The 24250-nt window shown below is 45.0% G+C and overlaps 1 protein-coding gene across 4 annotated transcripts in view; it reads right to left on the bottom strand.

Annotated features, from left to right (window-relative positions):
- The window catches only part of FUT10 (fucosyltransferase 10), a 121015-nt gene extending 102423 nt beyond the window's left edge, over positions 1-18592 (bottom strand). For 3 of the 4 annotated variants that reach the window (XM_033230677.1, XM_033230662.1, XM_033230671.1), the window contains exons 1-2: positions 18146-18592; positions 5487-5839 (exon numbers count right to left, since the gene is read on the bottom strand). In XM_033230677.1, the coding sequence (XP_033086568.1) occupies positions 5487-5567 (81 nt within the window). In that variant the 5' untranslated portion in view covers positions 5568-5839; positions 18146-18592. Of the gene's footprint in view, positions 1-4830; positions 4891-5486; positions 5840-18145 lie in introns of all 4 variants that reach the window. The other variant, XM_033230685.1, reaches the window with a different exon arrangement.
- Positions 18593-24250: the final 5658 nt, after the last annotated feature.

The following is a 24250-nucleotide window of genomic DNA, read 5'->3' on the forward strand; positions in this document are numbered from 1 at the left end:
CCATTCTCCTGCCTCAGCCTCCCGAGTAGCTGGGACTACAGGGGCCCGCCACCTCGCCCGGCTAGTTTTTTGTATTTTTCAGTAGAGACGGGGTTTCACCGTGTTAGCCAGGATGGTCTCGATCTCCTGACCTTGTGATCCGCCCGTCTCGGCCTCCCAAAGTGCTGGGATTACAGGCTTGAGCCACCGCGCCCGGCCGAAAGCCATAGGCTTTCTAAAGGTAAAATTTACTCCACATTTCAAATCAATATCTACTATGTGAGTTATAAGTTCATTTCCAAATAATAAGATGCTTTTAAGGAAAGATTCTTCTTCTGCCAAACAACTTTTTTTTTTTTTTTTTTTGGTTTGAGACAGAGTCCCCCTCTCTCTGTCGCCCAGGCTAGAGTACAATGGCGTGATCTCAGCCTACTGCAGCCTCCTCTTCCTGGGTTCAAGTGATTCTCCTGCCTCAGCCTCCCGAGTAACTGGGATTACAAATGCAAGCCACCACGCCTTGCTAACTTTTTTGTATTTTTAGTAGAGACAGGGTTTCATCATGTTGTCCCAAACAGCTTTTTAAAAGGCATTACCTTTGGATATCACTACCAGGTTGTAGGAAATATGGCAGAATAAAGGAATACATTAAATAAAACCATAATCAGCCAATCCCACACTCCAGAAAAGTCAAAAGGACAAATGACCCAGTTTTAACAAGTCCATGACATGGAATAAAAGGTGGGGCAGAAAAGCCTTTTTTTTTCTGAGACAGAGTCTTGCTCTGTCACCAGGTTGGAGTGCAGTGGCATGATCTCGGCTCACTGCAACCTCCACCTCCCAGGTTCAAGCGATTCTCCTGCCTCAGCCTCCCGAGTAGCTGGGACTACAGGCATGCACCACCACGCCCAGCTAATTTTTTTGTATTTTTAGTAGAGACGGGGTTTTACCATGTTGGCCAGGATGGTCTCGATCTCTTGACCTCATGATCCACCCACCTCGGCCTCCCAAAGTGCTGAGATTACAAGTGTGAGCCACCATAACTGGCCAAACTTTTTAATAGTGAAAAAAACAAAAACATAAAACTTGAGACTCACCAACCAAATGCAATGTATAGGTTTGTTTATTCCAAATTCAAACCAACTCGGGCCAGACGTGGTGGCTCACACCTGTACTCCCAGTATTTTGGGAGGCCCAGGTGGATGGATCACCTGAGGTCAGGAGTTCGAGACCAGCCTGGCCAATATAGTGAAACCTCATCTCTTCTAAAAATACAAAAATGAGCTGAGTGTGGTGGTGCACACCTGTAATTTCAGCTACTTGGGAGGATGAGGCAGGAGGATCATTTGAACCTAGGAGGTGGAGGTTGCAGTGAGCCAAGAACGTGCCCCTGTACTCCAGCCTGGGCAACAGAGCAAGACTCTGTCTCAAAAAGAAACCCAACTCATTATGAAAATTCTTTTTTTTTTTTTTTTTGAGACAACTGGGAAAATTTAACATGGCCTATCATACAGAGAATATTCAGTAACTGTTAATTTTGTTGGGTGTGATAGTAGCAATATGGTTACATTAAATTTTTCAATGTTCCTAGCTGCAAAGTGAGAGACTTACATTAACATATATCCAGGTGAAATGCTATTATGTCCTGGATTTGCTTTAAAGTACTCCAATATATATTCCTAAACTATTTATGCAACTAAAAAGTAAAATTAAAAAATATACATATATACCCAAAGAATTTACAGACAGTTTATACAAAATATAGTTAAATGTGAATGGAAAACAATGTCTAAGTTTTCCTCCAGAGAACTATGTTTTAGCTTAAGTGTAGCTAACTATAATATTTTGATGTTTAGATTAATATTAATTAAATAATTTATGTTATAGAATCTTCTATGGGCTAAATTGTATACCCCCAAAAAATTCATATGTTGAAGTCCTTACTCCCAGTACCTTATAACATGACAATATTTGGAGACAAGGTCTTCAAAGAGGTAACTGAGTTAAAACAGGTGGGCCCTAATCCAGTATGACTGGTGTCCTTACAAAAAGGGGAAATTTCGACACACACAATTACAGAGAGAAGGCAGTGTAAAGATACAGGGAGAAAACAGCCATCTATAAGCCAAGGAGAGAGGCCTCAGAAGACAAAATCCGCTGACACCTTGATCTTGGACTTCCCAGTCTCTGAAACTGTAAAAAAAACACTAATCTTGATTGTGGAAGCAAGTCACTCCATCTGCAGTATTTTGTTACAGCAGCGATAGCAAACTAACATACGATCCATAATATGATTTTTTTCTATTTATCCTATCTTTACCCTACTCATGCAGCAAAGTATTTCATTTGCCTAAAAACAGGAATGGAGGCCACGCGTGGTATGGCTCACGCCTGTAATCCCAACACTTTGGGAGGCCAAGGCAGGTGAATCACTTGAGGTCAGGACTTCGAGACCAGCCTGGCCAACATGGTAAAACCCTGTCTCTACTAAAAATACAAAAAATTAGCCAGAAGTGATGGCAGGCACCCATAATCCCAGTTACTCAGGAGGCTGAGGCAGAAGAATCGCTTGAACCCAGGAGGCGGAGGTTGCAGTAAGCCCAGATCGCACCACTGCACTCCAGTCTGGCAACAGAGCAAGAAACTGTCTCAAAAAAAAAAAAAAAAAACCTTCCCACAGAAAGCAGCAGAAAACTGAAAATGCCAGGCCTTCTGTGTAGCAGGTCCTAGATACCTACAGCACAAACAAGGAAGGAGGCACATATTGCCTCTCACTAGAATCCCAGTCTGGCAGAAGGCGGCAGTACCAGTCCACAACCGTAACTATTCACATCCACAAATAACCTTTAAAGGCTGTGTGGAGAACCAGGCATGGTGACTCATGCCAGTGAACCCAGCACTTTGGGAGGACAACACAGGTGGATCACCAGAGCTCAGGAGTCCGAGACCAGCCTGGCCAACATGGCAAAACCCCGTCTCTACTAAAAATACAAAAATTAGCCGGACATGGTGGCGGGCACCTGTAATCCCAGCTACTCAGGAGGCTGAGACAGAAGAATTGCTTGAACCCAGGAGGTGGAGGTTGCAGTGAGCTGAGATAATGCCACTGCACTCCCACATGGGCAAAAAAAGCAAAACTCTATCTCAAAAAAATAGTCCTGTGGAAGCCAGGCACAGTGGCTCACACTTGCAATCTCAGTGCTTTGAGAAGCCAGGTAGGTGGATCGCTTGAGCTCAGGAGTTCAAGACCAGCCTGAGCAACATGGTGAAACCCCATCTCCACAAAAAAATAGAAAACTTAGCCATGAGTAGTAGTACACACCTATAGTCTCAGCTACTCAGGAGGCTGCGTTGGGAGGATTGCTTGAGCCTGGGAGGTGGAGGCTGCAGTGAGCCGAGATCGTACCACCGCACTCCAGCCTGGGTGACAGAGTGAAACCCTGTCTCAAAAAAAAAAAAAAGATTTTGAAATGGACGGCTGGCACCTGAATGGGTGCAAAATCTATCTGAGCTAATATCTATACTTTTACTGTCACTGCCCAATTTTTATTTCAATTTGAAATCAGTGAAGGGGCTGGGAACAGTGGCTCACACCTGTAATTCCAGCATTTTGTGAGGCCAAGGTGTGCAGATTGCTTGAGCCCAGGAGTTCAAGACCAGCCTGGTCAATGTGGTGAAACCCCGTCTCTACAAAAAAATACCAAAATTAGGCCGGGTGTGGTGGCTCACGCCTATAATCCCAGCACTTTGGGAGGCCAGGGCAGGCGGATCACATGAAGTCAGGAGTTCAAGACCAGCCTGGCCAACATGGTGAAACCTCATTTCTACTAAAAATGCAAAGTTAGCTAGGTGGTGGGAGCCTGTAATCCCAGCTACTTGGGAGGCTGAGACAGGAAACTGCTTGACCTGGCAGGCAGAGGTAGTAGTTAGCCAAGATCGCGCCACTGCACTCCAGCCTGGGCGACAGAGTGAGACTCCATCTCAAAAAATAAATTTATAAAAAAAAATAAAAATTAGCCAGGCACCGTGGCACAAGCCTGTGGTCCCAGCTACTGAAGATGCTGAGGTGGGAGGATTGCCTGAGCCCAGGGAGGTTGATGCTGCAGTGAGCCGAGACTGTGCCACTGCTCTCCAGCCTAGGTGACAAAATGAGATCCTGTCCCAAAAAATAATAAATAAATAAATAAAGGAATAAACAGAAATCAGTGAATGAAGTTCAGAATAACTGACTAAGGGATACAGGTAGGAGAACTAAGCACATATTTCAGTTCATTCATCCATATACAGTCCTTGGTCTACAAGCACATGTCAAGATTTACTTATAATACAGATGTCTGTGTTCTACACTTACTACAAGATACAGACTATCTTGTTCTCAGAATAGTCCTTGCTTCTCCAAGAACGCAGTCTTTTGGGCCGGGCACGGTGGCTCGAGTCTGTAATCCCAGCACTTTGGGAGGCCGAGACGGGCGGATCACGAGGTCAGGAGATCGAGTCTATCCCGGCTAACATGGTGAAACCCTGTCTCTACTAAAAAATACAAAAAAACTAGCCGGGCAAGGTGGTGGGCGCCTGTAGTCCCAGCTACTCAGGAGGCTGAGGCAGGAGAATGGCATGAACCCAGGAGGCGGACCTTGCAGTGAGCTGAGATCCGGCCACTGCACTCCAGCCTGGGCGACACAGAGAGACTCCGTCTCAAAAAAAAAAATAAAAAATAAAAAAAGAATGCAGTCTTTCAAAAGTGATAACAATAGGAGACTCTGAGGAAGCCATCCAATTTTGACCCAGGAAGACAGACTGAGCTTTACTTTCTGTTTCTCTACAACCAGGAGCCTATGATAATCTCAAACTCACCTCCTATCTCAATGACTTTTCTTCTGACTGACACGTCCATTCACTAAACCTCAGTTTCACCTGTTTAAAAAAGGGGGGCAGGGAGTGAACTTGAAGGGTCTCCCTGCCAGAGGTTTTTTACTGGGAGGAAAACTGGGAGGTGTTTTCCTCCCAGTAGAAAACCTCTGATCATGGCCGAGCACAGTGGCTCACGCCTGTAATCCTAGCACTTTGGGAGGCCAAGGCAGGCAGATCACTTGAGATCCGGAGTTCGAGACCAGCACGGCCAACATGTTGAAACCACATCTCTATTAACAATACAAAAAATTTAGCTGGGCATGGCAGTGGGTGCCTGTAATGCCAACTACTCAGGAGGTTGAGGCACGAGAATTGCTTGAACCCGGGAGGCAGAGGGTACAGTGAGCAGAGACCGTGCCACTGCACTCCAGCCTGGGCAACAGAGTGGAACTGTGTCGAAAGAGGAAGGAAGGAAGAAAGGAAGGAAGGGAGGGAGAGAGGGAGGGAGGGAAAGAGGGAAAGAGAGAGAGAGAGAGAGAGAGATCCTCAACACCCCTGATTAACAAAAAGTGAAATACTTGAAGTTTTGAGAAAATAGGGGGTAGGGGGACATGGCAAAGGCCCAGCTATCAACACTACACAACCCACATTCTTGGTACCTGGAGTGTGACAAGCAGAAAGATGGTGGCTGTGATGCACAGGCAAGATGCCAAAAGCTTCCTCCTCTGAATCCGCACCATGCTGCCCTGCCCTAGGTGACTGACAGAGGGCTAACCTGGTTACCAGGTGTTCTCTCGTCAGCCCAGAGCCCGAGACAACTTCACATGGAAGAACCATCTGGGCGCCAATTTCCTGCACTGCCATTCCTGCTGGGACCTGGTCTCCATGAAGGACTGAGATCCGAGGTTGCAAGAGGGCCTGGCTTGGCATCAAGAGGAAGCAGCATGCAGTCTTCTTAGGCTATCACCAGAGCAGCTGGAGATTTATCCAAATAAGAAGGCATCAAAAAATTCTGCAACAAAAGATCATCTTTTAGCCATAGTGCTGATTTAATAAATGTAGTCTTGCAGGCGAGTGATCATGAAAAAACATAGAACGTTTTAAACTAAAAGCATTGAAATCATGTAGTCCTAGTACCTCACCCATAAGTAAGGAAATCAAGGCTGGGCATGAAGGCTCACTCCTGTAATCCCAGCACTTTGGGAGGCCAGAGCAGGTGGATCATTTGAGGTCAGGAGTTTGAGACCAGTCTGGCCAACATGGCAAAACCCATCTCTACTAAGAATACCAAAATTAGCCAGGTGTGGTGGCACACACCTGTAGTCACAGCTACTCAGGAGGCTGCGGCAGGAGAATCACTTGAACCTGGGAGGTGGGGGTTGCAGTGAGTAGCCTGGGCAACAGAGAAAGGAAAGGAAAGGAAAAGAAGGGAAAGGAATGGAAAGGAAGGGGAGGTAAAGGGAGGGGAGGGGAGGGGAGGGGAGGGGAACCAGAGAGGTGAATTGACTTACTCATGGCCACCCAGTCCATCAGAGGAGAGTGACAAAGCTACAACCAGATCCCAAATCTAAAATTCTGCTTCCACTTAATGCTCTCTGCCATCAGAAGACTGAATTCCAAGACTTTTATATGAAGTCACTCCCTTCTATCTAAGTTTCAAAGGAGTTTAGAAACGGAATAAAAATTACCAGGACTATCCACCCACTCCCATAAAATTTAGGAAGAAAATAAGATTCAGGCTTTAAGCAAAAATGGATAATGATCATGTGGCCCCAATGCCCATGAAGGAAACCAACTTTTGCCACAGCATAAGGAATTCTGAATATGATTTGTCTTTTACAGCAAGTGAATAAAGCAGTGGGCTGTTGGAGCAATATTATTCTTTGGAAGTTTCCAAATAAAATTTTCATCTATCTGAAATAAATGATCTTTTCAAAAAAGTTGTACAAACTCATACCTTTAATCACAGCACTTTGGGAGGCCAAGGCAGGAGGATGGCTTGTGCCCAGGAGCTTGAGACCCGCCTGGGCAACATAGTGAGACCCTGTCTGCATAGAAAATTTTACAAATTAGCTGGGCATGGGGGTGTGCACCTATAGTCCCAGCTCCTCAGGAGGCTGAAGCAGGAGGACTGCTTGAGCCCAGGAGGTCAAGGCTGCAGTAGGCCGTGATTGCACCACTGCACTCTAGTGTAGGCAACAGAGCAAGACTCTATCTCAAAAAAAAAAAGTAAAAAAAAAGATTGAAAAAAATGCCCCCATAGAATGCCCTTTATCCCTATGATATTCTATGAACTTCAATGTCCTAGACAAATGGCACTGTGTAGTTCAGAGTGGAGGAAGGGTCAACTTTCCAGAGGAAGGGCAATGCTGCTGCACAGTACTTCACAGATGTGAATCTAAGTCAGACCTACATCATGCCCCTGGCATACAGAGTTAAAGATATAATTAGATATAATTAGACCTATAAAAATAATATAGAACCCTGGTTAAAAATTTTAGTCTTAAAGGTATGCTCCCAGCCAGGCGCAGTGGCTCACACCTGTAATCCCAGCACTTGGGGAAGCCAAAGCGGGTGGATCACTTAAGGTGAGGAGTTCGAGACCAGCCTGGTCAAGATGGTGAAACCCCGTCTCTACAAAAAATACAAAAATTAGCTAGGCACAGTGGCAGGTGCCTGTAATCTCAACTACTTGGGAGGCTGAGGCTAGAAAATGACTTGAACCCAGGAGGCAGAGATTGCAGTGAGCCAAGATCGTGCCACTGCATTCCAGCCTGGGCGACAGAGCCAGACTCCATCTCAAAAAAAAAAAAAAAAAAAAAGGGTGGGTTTCCCTCTCATGAGTCTACCTTGATTTACTTTTTTCTGAGACAGGGTCTCACTCTGTCACCCAGGCTGAAATGCAGTACTGTGATCATGGCTCACTGTAGCCTCCAACTCCCAGGCTCAAGCAATCCTCCCACCTCAGCCTCCCGAGTAGCTGGGACTAATGGCATGTGCCACAATATCCAGCTGATTTTTGTTTGTTTGTTTGTAGAGATGAGGTCTCACCATGTTGCCCAAGCTGGTCTTGGACTCCTGGGCTCAAGTGATCCTCCTGCCTTGGCCTCCCAAAGTGCTGGGTTTACAGGTGTGAGCCACCTTGACCGGCCTTACTTTTAAATCCAGGATATTTTTTTTTTCCTTCAACCACAAAATAACACTGGGACTCAGAAATCACCAAAAGTGCATTTTTCTTCTTTCATCCATGAAATTCCCAAAACCCAGTGACTAAGAGAAGGTCTCAAGTCAGCCTTCCAGGATTCAAATCCCAATTCCTCAGCTGGCTTAACCTAACCTCTCCATAACTCACTTTCCAAAAGTAGATCCTCATGAGGCCTAATCAGAGTTGTGAGAATTTTATGAGCTATGATTGGTAAAACACTTATTTCAGACTCTGACACATACTGAATACCCAATAAACGTTTGTTATCCTTACATTTCAATATTATTTTAATTTATTATCCCTTTAGGTGGAAAATGAAGCATATAAAATAGATTGCTACCCCATCAACTGGAACTTTAAAAGGAAAAATGCTCACTTTGCCAAAGAAAAGGAGATCGCTAATATTTGTTGAGTAACCTATCAGGGGCAAGGCCTTTCCTAAGTACTTAGCACACAGGCAGGCGCTCATTCAATTCTCCCAACAACTCCATTCTCATTTTCAAATATAAGAAAACTGGCCGGGCGCGGTGGCTCAAGCCTGTAATCTCAGCACTTTGGGAGGCCGAGACGGGTGGATCACGACGTCAGGAGATGGAGACCATCCTGGCTAACACGGTGAAACCCCGTCTCTACTAAAAAAAATACAAAAAACTAGCCGGGCGTGGTGGCGGGCGCCTGTAGTCCCAGCTACTCGGGAGGCTGAGGCGGGAGAATGGCGTAAACCCGGGAGGCGGAGCTTGCAGTGAGCTGAGATCCGGCCACTGCATTTCAGCCTGGGCGACAAAGCGAGGCTCTGTCTCAAAAAAAACAAACAAATATAAGAAAACTGAATCTGAATGAAGTAAAGTAACTTGCCCAAGACTCTAACTTTGACAAGTATTACGATTGGAAGTGCACATATTCTTTTATATTTTTTAGCATTAATACCATAAAATTCCTTGGCTGTGCACAGTGGCTCATGCAGGTAATCCCAAAACCTTGGGAGGCCAAGGCGGGAGAACCAGCCTAGGCAACACAGTGAGACCCCATCTCTACAAAAAATAAATTAACCAGGCATGGTGGTGGGTGTCTGTAGTCCTAGCTACTTGGGAGGCTGAAGCAGGAGGATTGCTTCAGCCTAGGAGATTGAGGCTGCAGTGAGCCGTGATTGTGCCACTGCACTTAGCTTGGGTGACAGAGGCAGGCCTGGTCTCAAAAAATAAAAAATAATTTAAAAAAAAGAAATACTATAAAATTACCACCAGACAATACCAATCCTCACAGGTTACCTGTCACAGAAAACATATGTAGTACAGTTGTCAGCTGCTATATCAGAGAAAAAAGGAATAAAAATCTCTAAGAACCTGTAAAGTACCTTTGCTCCTACTTAGTAGATGCTTGTAGCTATTAACTACATACAATATGGAGCTAGCACTTTGGGTCCCAATCCTGGTTCTATTACTTAATATAAATTTAGACAAGTTACTGAATCTTTCTAAGTCTCAGCTTCTTCACAGTAAATAATAAATGTTAACTATCACTATTTCTTTCCCTTGCATAACAGAAAGATTACCAAATTTCCATTTAATGTGCAGAAGCAATTTATTATAGTTATCATTAATGTAACCCAGATTATGTAGTAAAATGATATCACCTACTTATATGGGAATAAAGCTATAATGTTTTCAAAAAATGATTAGCTATATCACTCTACTCAATCTTATTTATAACCACTTGGAAAAGTAGGCAAGGTAGGTATTATTGTTCCCAGTTCCCAAGGAAGCTAAGCTTCCTCAAGTTTAAGTGATTTGTCCAAGGTCATATATATACACACACACATATATATACACACACATACACATATATATACAGAGAGAGAGTTGTTGTTGTTGTTGTTTTTGTTGTTGTTCTGATACAGGGTCTCGCTCTGTTGCCCAGGCTGGAGTGAAGTGGTGCAATCTCAGCTCACTGCAACCTCCGCCTCCTGGGTTCAAGCGATTCTCCTGCCTCATCCTCCTGAGTAGCTGGGACTACAGGTACGTACCACCACACCCAGCTAATTTTTCTATTTGTAGTAGAGACAGGGTTTCACGATGTTGGCCAGGCCAGTCTCAAACTCCTGAATTATCTTGAACACCTCAAATGATCTACCCGCCTCAGCCTCCCAAAGTGCTGGGATTACAGGTATAAGCCACTGTACCCAGCCACAAGATCATATTTTTTAAAGACAGAAGTGAGTCTAGGTATCAGCTAACCCAACCCAAAGATGTGTGGAAAGCAAACAAATGAAGGAACATAGTGACAGCTTGTGAAAAGTACAAAAAGAATCAGGAATAAAGGAAAACAAAAGATACAATTTGAGGACAGAGTTTGGGATATTTTTATAGCTACTGTACAGCTCAGGTCTATCCTAGGACCTTTTCGGGACCTTCGCATAGCTTTATGAACTATGACAGAAGAATTTAAGATTATGAATTTCCTTATATTTAAAGAATATCAACCTAGGCTATCTTCCCAAAGCCAGAAGTGTAGGAGGTCTCAGGGGCCAATCTATGGTTAAATAACGACCACTAAAGAACAGAGTCCACCAGGTGTGGTGACTCTGGGAGGCTGAGGCAGGAAGATCCCTTGAGCTCAGGGGTTCAAGACCAGCCTAGGCAACAAAGCAAGACTCCGCCTCTACAAAAAAAATTTTTTTTAATTTAAAATTAGCTGGGCATGGTGGTGCATGTCTGTGGTCCCAGCTACCTGGGAGGCTAAAGCAGGAGAATCATTTGAGCCCGAGTTCAAGGCTGCACTGAGCCATGATTATGCCACTGCACTCCAGCCTGGGTAGCAGAGTGAGACACTGTCTCAAAAAAAAAAAAAAAAAAAAAAAGAAGGAAGGAAAGGGAAAGGGGAAGGGAAGGGATACGGAAAGGGTAGAGAAAAGAAGGGCAGGGAAGGGAAAAGAAGGCAGGGCAGGGCAGGGCCAAGCCAGGGTAGACAGTAGTATTTTGACTTAGAGCATGCAACAATTATCCAGGCCTGGGGGTACATTTACAACAGTAACAGTCAATCTAATACTGTATATGGTATTAGTTACCCAGGAGCCTGACATCAAGTCAGCGGTCCTCCAACTGGTAGGACAAACAGACTCACAGAGAGCACTATGAAGGACAGCAGGCTCCAATTCAATAGAGTAGACCAAAAGAGAACAGTAAGGGAGAAAGGGACACTGGTAGCCATGTCAATCAGGACTGGTGATTAGGTCGGGTGTGGTAGCTCACACCTGTAATCCCAGCACTTTGGGAGGCCGCGGTGGGTGGATCACCAGAGGTCAGGAGTTCGAGACCAGCCTGACCAATATGGTAAAACCCTGTCTCTACTAAAAATACAAAAATTAGCCAGGCGTGGTGGCAGGCTCCTGTAATCCCAGATACTCGGGAGACTGAGGCAAGAAGGACCACTTGAACCCAGGAGGCGGAGGTTGCAGTGAGCTAAGATCACACCACTGCACTCCAGCCTGGGCTACAGAGCGAGTCTCTGTCTCAAAACACACACACACACACACACACACAAATTTGCCAGGCATGGTGGCATGCACCTGTAGTCCCAGCTACTCAGGAGGCTGAGGCAGGAGAATTACTTGAACCTAGGAGGTGGAGGTTGCAGTGAGCCAAGATCACGCCACTGCACTCCAGCCTGGGCAACAGAGCAAAACTCCATTTCAAAAAAAAAAAAAAAAGACTAGTGATTAATCAAGAAGGTGTGGCCAGAGCACATTTCTATTACAGAACTGAAGGCGATGTCATTCTTAAATTCCAGACACATACTGAAGCACTTAAATTATGAGACTCCAAGACAAAAGCTCTCATTCGTCATTGCCTGCAGGACGAATCTCAGAGTCCTACAAGAGGGTGCCCTAGAATACTCCTTCCTGGGACAGAACAATATGTATATTCAGACAACCATGGCAGGCACCATCTGAAATGGACTCTCACTCACCAATCCTCTTGCCCCTAGAAGCTGAGCTTCTAAAGTGCACTGCAGAGCTGGTGTGCACCACCAGGGTTGGCCATCTGCTGCACAGAGCAGGGTTTGGAGCTGAGTATGACTACCTCATACTCTTGCACGTGCTATGCCATCAAAACCAGCAACACTTTCATCCTAAAATAATTCCAAATTTTCAACTGTATTTTGAATTAAGATGGACAGAAGAGAGACTGAATATCTTATAGGTAATTAGCAGCTTGAGGGTGCCAGCTTCAAATTTTGGCCATTCAGGGCCAGTTGAAGGTATAAGAGTCTCAGAAATGGAACCAAGGGATGATTTCTTTCCTGCATGCCTGACTGTAAAATGAAAAACCAACCTGAGGTGACACTCTGAGCTTTCCAAATCTGGTAGTTTGTGAGGCTGGGTGCAGTGACTCATGCCTGTAATCCCAGCATTGTGGGAAGCCAAGGTTGACGGATCACCTAAGGTCGGGAGTTTGAGATCAGCTTGGACAACACAGTGAAACCTCATCTCTACTAAAAATACAAAAATCAGCCAGGCCTGGTGCCAGGCACCTGTAATCCCAGCTACTAGGGAGACTGAGGCAGGAGAATCCCTTGAACCTGGGAGGCAGAGGATGCAGTGAGCTGAGAGTGCACCACTGCACTCCAGCCTGGACGACAGAGTGAGACCGTGTCTCAAAAAAAACAACAAAAGGCCGGGCGCGGTGGCTCAAGCCTGTAATCCCAGCACTTTGGGAGGCCGAAATGGGTGGATCACGAGGGCAGGAGATCGAGACCATCCTGGCTAACACAGTGAAATCCTGTCTCTACTAAAAAAATACAAGAAAACTAGCCGGGCGAGGTGGTAGGCACCTGTAGTCCCGGCTACTCGGGAGGCTGAGGCAAGAGAATGGCGTAAACCCGGGAGACAGAGCTTGCAGTGAGCTGAGATCCGGCCACTGCACTCCAGCCTGGGCGACAGAGCGAGACTCTGTCTCAAAAAAAAAAAGTAGAAGAACCTGGTAGTTTGTGTGCCCCTCCTCCTCCTACCTCTCCCTACTTGCAGGCGAGGCGAGGCAGAAGGCAGGGAGCTCTGGGAAGACTCCTTTGCCCATTTCTGTTTTGGTAATTGGGGGGTCAATGGGGTTAATAAGCTAGAGGTTATACCATGGAGAGTTTTTAGAAGAAATGTATCTAATTATCAAATTTAAACTATTCACACTGAAGTGCCACTTATTAATGTGAGGCTGGATGCAGTGGCGCATGCCTGTAATCCCAGCACTTTGGGAGGCCAAGGAGGGTGGATTTCTTGAGGCCAGGAGTTGGAGACAAGCCTGGCCAATATGGCAAAACCCCATCTCTACTAAAAATACAAAAATTAGCTGGGTGTGGTGGTATGTGCCTATAGTCCCAGCTACTGTGGAGGCTGAGGCAGGAAAATCACTTGAACCCAGGATGCAGAGGTTGCAGTGAGCCAAGATCACGCCACTGGACTCCAACCTGGGTAACAGAGCAAGAATCCATTCAAACAAAACAAAACAAAACAAAAAAACAGAAAACACAATGTGGGCCATGCCCTACCTCTCTGGCTTCCTTTCCTGGTTTGCAGCATAAGGACTCTGTTCCTGGTATCCTGGAACGCGGCTTCCCACTCTGTGCTCTTGTGCCTATCTGGAAGCCCTTCCACCTCTTCCACTGTGCTAGCCATTCTGCAAGACTTTCAGGACTACCTCCTTTGGGAGGCATTACCCCTCCCAATAGCAAGTCAGTTTTTGTTTCTTTGTTTTGTTTTTGAGACAGGGTCTCCTCCGTCACCTAGGCTGGGTGCAGTGGTACAATCTTGGCTCACTGTAGCCTCAATTTCCCAGGCTCAAGTGATTCGCCCACTCAACTTCCAGAGTACCTGGGACCACAGAGGTGTGCCACCACACCCAGCTAATTTTTTTTTTTTTTTTTTTTGTAGAGGCAGGATTTCACCATGTTGGCCAGGCTGGTCTCAAACTCCTGAGCTCACGCGATCTGCCCGCCTCAACCTCCCAAAGTGCTGGGATTACAGGTGTGAGCCACTGCACCCAGCTAACAAGTCAGTTTATAGATTCATATCATCATATGCTTGTTTCCATCAAGACAATGGAGAGAACACAGGAAGCTGGGGGATTTTAGTAAACTTTCTAAAGCTGCTTTATCAGATGCATAAAAAGCAACTGATGAACATTTAAAAGTTGGCCTATTTTGTTAATTTGCAGACTTCCGTAGTGCCTGTGATTGTCCCTTGGGCATCTGATGAAGATAGTGTAATACCTCCACAGTTTCCATTTTTACTCAGTTTTCTTTATCAAGACTTGTGTTAATGGCCAGACCCGTGGCTCATGCCTGTAATCCCAGCACTTTGGGAGGCCGAGGCAGGTGGATCACTTAAGGTCAGGAGTTCAAGACCAGCCTGGTCAACATGGTGAAACCCTATTTCTACTAGGACTACAAAAATTAGCCGGGTGTGGTGGTGCATGCCTGTAATCCCAGCTAGTCAGGAGGCTGAGGCAGGAGCATTGCTTGAACCCAGGAGGCGGAGGTTACAGTGAGCCAAGATGACACCATTACACTCCAGCCTGGGCAACAAGAGCAAAACTCTGTCTCAAAAACAAAACAAAACAAAAACTTGTGTTAATGTGTTCCTCTTTTTCAGTGAACTTTGTATTTTGCTGAGCATTTATTTTTATATAAAGCAAGCTTTGGATTGCAGATTTCTATGTGGGAAAGTCATCCTCTTCATCCTAGCAGAAACTTCAGGTGAGACCAGTAGAGAACAGTAAGGGAGAAAGGCACACTGGCAGTCATGTGAATCAAGACTGGAGATTAATGGGGAAAGAGAAGGTGTAGCCAGACACCTCTGCACTTCTATTGCAGAAATGAAGGAAATGTCATTCCTCAATCCTTAAATTCCAGACATATACTAAACTGCTTAAATTATGCAGTGTTGATCATACAACCTCATAAGAGTGAGTATTCAGTGGATCCATTTGATGTAGAAACTAAAAACAAATCCAAAAGAGACAGAGAGCCAGATAAACAGACTGATGCAATGCCTCAATTAGAAGCACAAATTTTTTACTTTTTTTTTTTTTTTTTTTTTGAGACAGTCTTGCTCTGTCCCCAGGATGGAATACAGTGGCGCGATCTCGGCTCACCACAATCTCCTCCTCCCAGGTTCAAGCGATTCTCCTGCCTCAGCCTCCCAAGTAGCTGGGATTACAGGTGTGCGCCTCCTCACCCAGCTAATTTTTTGTATTTTTAGTAGAGACAGGGTTTCACCATGTTGGCCAGAATGGTCTCAACCTCCTGACCTCATGATCCACCTGCCTTGGCCTCCCAAAGTGCTAGGATTACAGGCATGAGCCACCGTGCCCAGTAAGAAGCACAGATTTTTAAAAGGGAAAGCTTGGTGTCATGGCTCATGCCTGTAATCCCAGCGCTTTGAGACGCTGAGGTGAGTGGATCACTTGAGCCCAGGAATTCAAGACCAGCCTGGGCAACACGGCAAGAACCCATCTCTACAAAAAAAAAAAAGAAAGAAAAAACAAAACGTGAGCTGGGCATGCTGGTATGCACCTGTAGTCCTAGTCCCAGCAACTGGGAGGCTGAACAGGAGGATCCCTTGAGCCCTAGAGGTCAAGGCTGCAGTGAGCTGTGATGGTGCCACTGCACTCCAGCCTGGGTAGCAGAGCTAGACTCCATCTCAAAAATAAAAAAATTAAAAGTGGCAGCACAAGACTGTGAAGTTTATGTATCACAGTAAGAATCAAGGCAATTCTTCAAGAGCAGGGATTCTTTTTCACCTTTATTTTTCCTATGAGGTCTTATTAGAAACTATTCTTCCTCCAAGAAGGGCTTATAGGTTACTTTGTCGCAATTTTCCTACCAGGCAGGATACCCGAATTAAAATCCCTCATCTCCAGAAAAAAATATAAATTAATAAATATTGAATAACTGCAGACTAGAAAAAACAAAATCCCTGATCTGCTTTTATCATTTATATAATCATGAATGAGGAGCTGGTTCAGTAACACTGATAAAATGTAGCTAATATTTCACATGACTAAAGACAAATCTTTCATCTAGACAAATTTAGACAAATCTAAATGACTAAAGAAAGTCGGTGCTTTCCCAGCGCATTTTCTCCATTAAATACACCATGCTGTCTACAACTAGAAAGTCACAGTTGCTACGACTTCAACACAACATTCCTGGACCAAATGATCTTCTTCTGAGGTTCCATCCCAAAATTAAGCTCTCTCATCCCATAAATTATATCCAGGAGTAAAAACTCTTCATAAAAGATTAATCAAGAGACTGTAATCCAGACAACTTGAGTCATCATAAAGATTTCTGGAAATATTTTTTAAAATGTATATAACATGTTTAGGATTACTTTATCTTCATTTTCCTTGTTGGTAATTTAATATAATCTTTTGAAAACTCCAATTTCATTCTCAAAGAAAAAAATCTGAAAGACATTGTAAGTAAAGACAAACTTAACTTTAAAAAAATTTTCAAAAACCCATGTTCAGAAACACTAAAACAAATGTTAATTGTAGAATGCTGGCAATTGAATTAGATATTGAATATCTTACTGAAATCAACTCTTTACATTCCGAAGTTTAAAGCATTTAAATATGGGTTGGAAATGTCTGCCTACTGAAGAATATTTCTACATCTATAAATAACATTATTGTTTTTCCAAGCTATATTCTTTTAACTTCCTGAATTGAACCCTAGTTTTGAATTTTTCAAAAATATTATTTGTACGACAAAACTTGAAAACCTAATTTTCTTATTGAAGAATAAAAGACAAGCAATAACACAGTAAGAATGGAGATTGTGTTTTTAATTCACTGTTACACACTGTCATCTAGCAGGAAGCGAGCAAGAGTTAATTACAACAGTTTCAAAACTGGAACAGACCTGAATGATCACCTGAGGCTACCCACTGTCTCTGGCTTCTCCTTACTCAGAAGAAAGTTTTTTTAAAAGAGACTACGGTGCTGCTAGATTGGAGACTGTGAAACTTCAGTGTTCAAAGAGCTGAGTTGCTTATTCAATGCCTGAAAGGCCTCCATTTGAGACTACGGCAGACGAGGGAGAAATCCTGCCCTAGTTGTAGTGTGACGTTACTAACAACCCCAAGATTGGTCGTTGAGTTTCCTGAGTGTCTCATTGGAAAGAAGGATGTACAAAGGGAATAAAGTCCTTAAAGCCAACTTGCCTTATTCAAAACTGTGGCCAGCCAGAGCTGCATGCATTCCACAAATGAAATTAACAATTCAAGTCATTTCATGCATAAAACACATAAAACTATTATTGCAGGGAGCTGCAGCAGGGAGCAGGGGACAGACTGTTGGGGCCGTGGTGTTAAGAAAAAGTCATTTTGTGTGACGTCTGCTTTATTTTAAAGAATCATTTAAAAATCCCCAGAAAAATGTCATAAAATCACAGCATAGTTATTTCTATAGTTTACACAAAATGAGCTCTGTTCTGAGGGTACTAATCGGGAGCAAAACACTTAACACATGGCTTGCAAATGGGATAACCCAGGCCTGCGGTTGCCGGTGCTTTCCCGGGGCATTTTCTTCATTAAATACACCGTGCTCTCTGCAACTAAAAAGTCACAGTTGCTACGACTTCAACACAACATTCCTGCAACAAGTGATTCTCTGGGAAGACATGGGGGAGAACAAGGCAATTTGCGCCCCGCAAAGGCAGATTAGGTTCTGGAATGGACGGTCGCGGGCCTGGGGAGGAGGCCGATCGGGGCAGGCGGGGAGGCGTTGGGACTCCACGCTCCTCCTCCGGGCTCCAGCAGAGGCTCCGGCCCGGCACCCGCCTCCCGCCTGGTGGATCAGGCTTCAATCTCAGGCAGTGGCTCTGCCTAGGCGCCACTAAGTCCCCAAAACAGACTTGGATTATTTTGCATACACCACTCCGTCTCTTACACACACCCCCTTCTCGGCACAGAGAGGGAGTTTCCTTAGGCTGTGACTCCCGAAGGTAGTGTCCCAGCTTCCCTGGGACCGGAAAAGCGTCTTTCCGTGTCTCAGCATCAAGACCCTGCTCCCACCAAGCGACCACCGCGGCTGGAGGAGATGCGGCGCTCGCACTCACCTCGCGCGGAGCAGGGTTCGCCCAGCGGACCGCAGCGCCGCTTCTTTCTCCCTATGAGCCCCAGCCTGGGCCCCGGGAAGACCCGGAGAGCCGATCAGGAGCGGCGGAGGCAGCCGCACGGGCGAGCTCGGCGCGCGTTCCGGCGGAGTCACCTGGATCCGGGTTTTCACCCGTGCCCTGTTCACAAGCTCGTGGGACCCGGGTTCTAAGAACACTGGGCCGCCCCCTGCTGGTTATCGTGGTTCGCAGTCCGCCTGAGGCCACGGCCCTATGGAAAGTTCTCGGGAAGGCTGCGGGGGCCCTCTTCTTCAAGACACTGGAAACTTTCCGTTTCTCCAACTGGACTAGGACTGGAGCGCATTCAAAATCACCTATTCAGGCCAGGCTCACACATGTAATCCCAGCACTTTGGGAGGCCGAGGCGGGTGGATAGCTTGAGCCCAGGAGTTCGAGAACTAGCCTGAGCAACATAGCGGGACCCTGTCTACAAAAAACACAAAAGTTAGCCAAATGTGGTGGCCCGTGCCTGTAGTCCCAGCTACTGGGAGCCTGAGGTGGGAGGATCTCTTGAACCCAGGAAGTAAATGCTGCAGTTAACCGAGATCAAGCTACTGCACTCCGGCCTGGGCAACAGAGCAAGACTGTCTACAAAAATAAATAAAATAATAATTTTTAAAAAGGTGAAAGTTATTTCTTAAGAAAATCAAGAGCTTTACATGTTTTCTAAGGCTGGGCACCATTTCTGGCAGTATTTGGTAAACGGAACAGAACGATCATTTAGTTTGACTGTACAGGTTGCTATGGTGTAAATGTTTATGCTCCGCGCCAAATTCATATGTGAATTTCGTGCCTTTGTAGCCTTTATAGATTTACAAATGTAGTGTGTCTTTATCAAAGAGACCAGAGAGAGCTTCTGCCATGTGAGGACACATAGAGGGTCCCTTGTATGAGGCACAGACGCTAATGGATGAAGAATCTGCCAGGGCGTTGATCTTGGACTGCCCAGCCTCCAGACTGGGAGCAATGGCGTTCTGTTGTTTATGCGTTACCCAAACTAAGGTATGTTGTGATAGTGGCCCAAACGGACTAGACACTGGTAAAGAAAAGCTAATTGACTTCTATTTTGCCCTAGTCTAGTAACTAATAAACATAAGGAGGTAATTCAACACTTTGGGAGGGCTGGGTCTAGGGCGAGGCAAGTGAGGCACTTAGGGCTCAAAGTCTGAGGAGGCACTGACTCTGGGTGTCCTGCGGTGCTGGGTGCACTGCAGAAGCCTGAGAGTGATTTGCTGTTTCAGGCCTGCCTCCCCCTGGTCCAGACCCTGCAGAGCTCCAGTGCCAAGCAACTCAACTTTTCTATGAAAACAGGTTGATAATAATGGTGTCCACGTCTAAAAAACATCAAACACACAGAAAAGATTGATAAATTAGATATGATTAAAAGTAAGAGACTCTGTTCATCAAAAGACACCGTTAAGAAAGTAAGAAATGGGTGCAGTGGCTTACACTCACTCAGCACTTTGGTAGGCTGAGGTGGGAGGATCACTTGAGCCCAGGAGTTGGAGACTAGCCTGGACAACATAGGGAGACCACATCTCTACAAAAAAATTTTTTAAAATTAGCCAGGTGTGGTGGTGCACTCCTGTGGTTTCAGCTACTCAGGAGGCTGAGGTGGGAGGATTGTTTGAGCCTGGGAGGTCAAGGCTGCAGTGAGTCAGGATTGTGCTACTGCGATCCAGCCTGGGCAAAAGGGTTAGATCCTGTCTCAAGAAAGAAAAAGAATGAAAAATGATCTACAGAATGAGAGAAGGTATTTTTGATATATTTTATCTAACAATGAATTTAGAATATAACAAGAACTCCTAAAAGCAATAAGAAAGAAAAACAATCACTAAGTACAGCACTTCACCAAAGAGGAATCCAAATAGCCAGGCAGTACGTGAAAAGATGCTTACTGTTTTTAGTCATTAAGGAAATGCAAATGAACACGATGATGATATATACTACACATCCACTAAAATGGCTACAGGTTTTAAAACTGACAAGACAACACAAGGACAAAGCCGTGAAGCACATAGAACTGTTATGCACTATTGTTGGGAGTGCAGTTGTGACGGCCACTTTGGAAAATCGTCTGTTCATATTTAGTAGAGCTGAATATACACATTATGACCCAGAAATTCCTAGGCATAGGCCTAATACACATACCTATATATGAACATCAAAAAGCATGTATACTGGGCCATAAAACACACCTCGGCCGGGCGCAGTGGCTTATGCCTGTAATCTCAGCACTTTGGGAGGCCAAGGAGGGCGGATCACCTGAGGTTGGAAGTGCAAGACCAGCCTGACCAACATGGAGAAACCCCGTCTCTACTAAAAATGCAAAAAAGTTAGCCAGGCGTACTGGTGGGCACCTATAATCCCAGCTACTTGGGAGGCTGAGGCAGGAGAATCACTTGAACCCGGGAGGAGGAGGTTGCAGTGAGCCGAGATCGTGCCATTGCACTCCAGCCTGGGTGACAAGAGCGAAACTCAATCTGAAAAAAAAAAAAAAGGCACACACCTCAACAAATTTCAAAGAATGGTCATCATACAAAGCATGCTATCAGACCACAAAGGAATTAAAACAGAAACCAGTAACTAAATGATAACTGGAAAATCTCCCCATACATGGACATAAAAACAACACACTTCTTAGCACATGGATCAAAGAAGAAAACTCGGCCGGGTGTGGTGGTTCATGCTTGTAAGATATGCCACCAGATAACCGCAGCTATGTGAGCAAGCCCAAGTCAGCAGACTACCCACCTGACTCATAGAAACACAAACACTAATAAATGCTTACTGTTTAAGCCACTGAGTTTCAGAAGCGTGTGTTATACAGCAGTAGCTAACTGATACAGAAATTGGCATCTATGGCCTTATGCAGTGTCTCATGCCTTTGGGAGGCTGAGGTGAGCGGATCACGAGGTAAGGAGATGGAGACCATCCTGGCCAACATGGTGAAACCCTATCTCTACTAAAAATACAAAAATTATCTGTGTGTGGTGGTGTGCACCTGTAATCCCAGCTATTCGGGAGGCTGAGGCAAGAGAATCACTTGAACCCAGGAGGCGGAGATTGCAATGAGCAGAGATCATGCCACTGCACTCCAGCCTGGCGACAGAGCAAGACTCCATCTCAAACAAAAAACAAACAAAAAAAGAAATTGCCATCTAGAAATGGGATGCTGTTTAACAAAAGCCTAAAATATGTGGCATTGGTTTAGGGAGTAAGTGCTGGGCAACAGTGAAAAAGCAAGAAGCATGCTTGTGTTTGACAGATCTGATGCACTTACTGTCTGCTGCCACGCAGCAGAAAACAGTCTGTTTCCATTACAGATGCAAAAAGAAAAAAAAAGTGCCATGCTCTCTGTCGGATTGTGGCACCCAAGATTGAGTGGGGGAAATACAGGAGAAAATCATGGTAATAAAGGGAAAAACATGGACAGAGAATTTTTGCAACTCAGAAGTAATCTTGTAAATAGCAAAGAGCCTGTTTTACTCCAAAATGAATTTAAAATTTGAGGGTTTTCTTAAGGTGCTAAGAAAACTGCTATAGCAGACTGGAAAAACGATGACATGTTAGGTAGCAGCAAAATACTTGGTAAAACTATTACCTATAACAACTCACAAGATATAAAACATACTTAATGTGTAGGCCTTGATAAAATGATTTCCAGGCAGAATGCTAAATGTGTTAGTTGGTGGTGTCTGTTAGCTGCATATTGTAAGGACTGCCAGAAAGAAATAAGACAAGTAAGGGGAAAGGGCTGCTGTACAGAATTTAGAGGAACTATCAAGAGATTAAAATTGAGCAGACTGGAAAATAAACCCTGTTCTTATCTCCAACCTCCCCAGCCAGTAAAAGATCCTCAAGATGAGGCTGGAAGATCTTTTGTTAAGACCTCTAAAAGAGTTAAGTTGGTACTGATGGATCTTTTCAGTTAAACAAAAGAGCCAATAAGAGTCATAAAAATGTCAGCCAGGCGCAGTGGCTCACGCCTGTAATCCCAGCACTTTGGAAAGCCAAGGCAGGTGGATCACAAGGTCAGGAGATCGAGACTATCCTGACTAACAGGGTGAAACCCCATCTCTCCTAAAAATACAAAAAAGCCGGGCGTGGTGGCGGGCGCCTGTAGTCCCAGCTACTCGGGAGGCTGAGGCAGAAGAATGGCGTAAACCCGGGAGGCGGAGCTTGCAGTGAGCCAAGATCGTGCCACTGCACTCCAGCCTGGGCGACACAGCAAGACTCCGTCTCAAAAAATAAAATGAAAAATAAAAGAATCATAAAAATGTCTTCTCTTAGCTGCCGGTTACACTCAAAGTAATCGCAATTAAGTCTGGAAAGAAGTTTGTCTAAAAAAAATATGATGTATATAGCTTTTGACCAGTGGAGTAGACTGAAACCAGACTCAACATAGAAAGTTCACAAAGTTTCAAAAGTTTTACATAGCGAACATGTTTTGACCAGGCACAGTGGCTCACACCTGTAATCCCAGCACTTTAGGAGGCCGAAGTGGGCGGGTTGTTTGAGGTCAGGAGTTCGAGACAAGCCTGGCCAACATGGTGAAACCCCGTTTCTACCAAAAATACAAAAATTAGCCGGGTGTGGTGGCACACACTCGTAATCCCAGCTACGTGGGAGGCTGAGGCATGACAACTGCTTGAACCTGGGAGGCGGAGGTTGCAATGAGCTAAGACTGCACCACTGTAGTCTAGCCTGGGTGACAGAGTGAGAACCTCTCTCAAAAAAAAAAAAATGGTTTCTGAGCCCCCAAGGTTCTGTGAGCAAGGTACAGACTGAGAAGGGCACTCAGCTGCCAACAGGAGCTGAGTCAATCCAAGAGCTTTGGTGAACCAGGTGTCAGGGAGCTATTCCTAGAAAGCAAAACTGGGCCCTAATCACAGAATGTTCCCTGTCCCTGGAGAAGAGGGACATGACAACATTTGCCGGGTGGAATTTCAGTATTGCATGGAGCAGTGACTGCTGTGTGCTTACTGCTGAGTACTAACAACTCTAACTGAATGTCTAGTGAGCAAATGAAAATCAGTGCGTTCAGGCTGGACATGGTGGCTCACACCTATAATCCTAGCACTTTCAGAGGTTGAGGCCAGAGGACTGTTTGAGCCCAGGAGTTTGAGACCAGCCTGGGCCACGTAGCAAGACCCTGTCTCTACACAAAATTTTAAAAATTTGCTGGGCATGGTGCTACCCACCTGTAGTCCCAGCTACTCAGAAGGCTGAGGCAGGAGGATCGCTTGAGCCCAGGTGTTTGAGGCTGCAATGAGCTATGATTGTTTCCTCCAGCCTGGGAAACAGAACAAGATCCTGTCTTTAAAAAAGTAAAGTAACATGTCCAAAATTCAACTCTCACCACCTGTAAAATCTGCTCCTTCAGTTGGGCATGGTGGCTCCCAGCACTCTGGGAGGCCAAAGCGGGTGGATTATTTGAGGTTAGGAGTTCAAGATCAGCCTGGCCAACCTGGCAAAAACCCATCTCTACTAAAAAATTAAAAAATTAGCCAGGTGTGGTGGTGCATGCCTATAGTCCCAGCTACTGAGGAGGCTGAGGCAGGAGAATCACTTGAACCCAGGAGGGAGGTGGAGGTTGCAGTGAGCTGAGATAGCACCACTGCACTCCACTCTGGGTAATAGAGTAAGACTCTGTCTCAAAAAAAAAAAAAAAAAAGAAAGAAGAAGAAAGAAAGAAAGAAAGAAAAGAAAAGAAAAGAGAAAACAAGTAAAGAGGGAGCCTGCTGACTTTCTATGGGCAGCTTCAGTTCTTGCATTCCCCCTGTTTCTAAGAGGGTACAAACTGTTTCAGAGCACTGCTTCTCAAATACAAGTTCTTGCACTTCTAATGTGTCTGGCACTATCTAATATGTGAATCATCTGGGAGCTCTACTCCTTGAGTTTCAGATGCAGCATTTCTGATGTTATCAATGAAATCTGTATTGTTAATCAGTTCACAATTTGTTTCTGATGTTTGAACGTAACCAAGTTTGAAAGTCATTCCTCTAGATTGTTTTCTCATCACCTCTTTCCTATTTCCCTTTTTTT

The sequence above is a fragment of the Trachypithecus francoisi genome, unplaced genomic scaffold, assembly GCF_009764315.1.
Source record: "Trachypithecus francoisi isolate TF-2019V2 unplaced genomic scaffold, Tfra_2.0 Contig01440, whole genome shotgun sequence".
NCBI classification, from domain to species: domain Eukaryota; kingdom Metazoa; phylum Chordata; class Mammalia; order Primates; family Cercopithecidae; genus Trachypithecus; species Trachypithecus francoisi.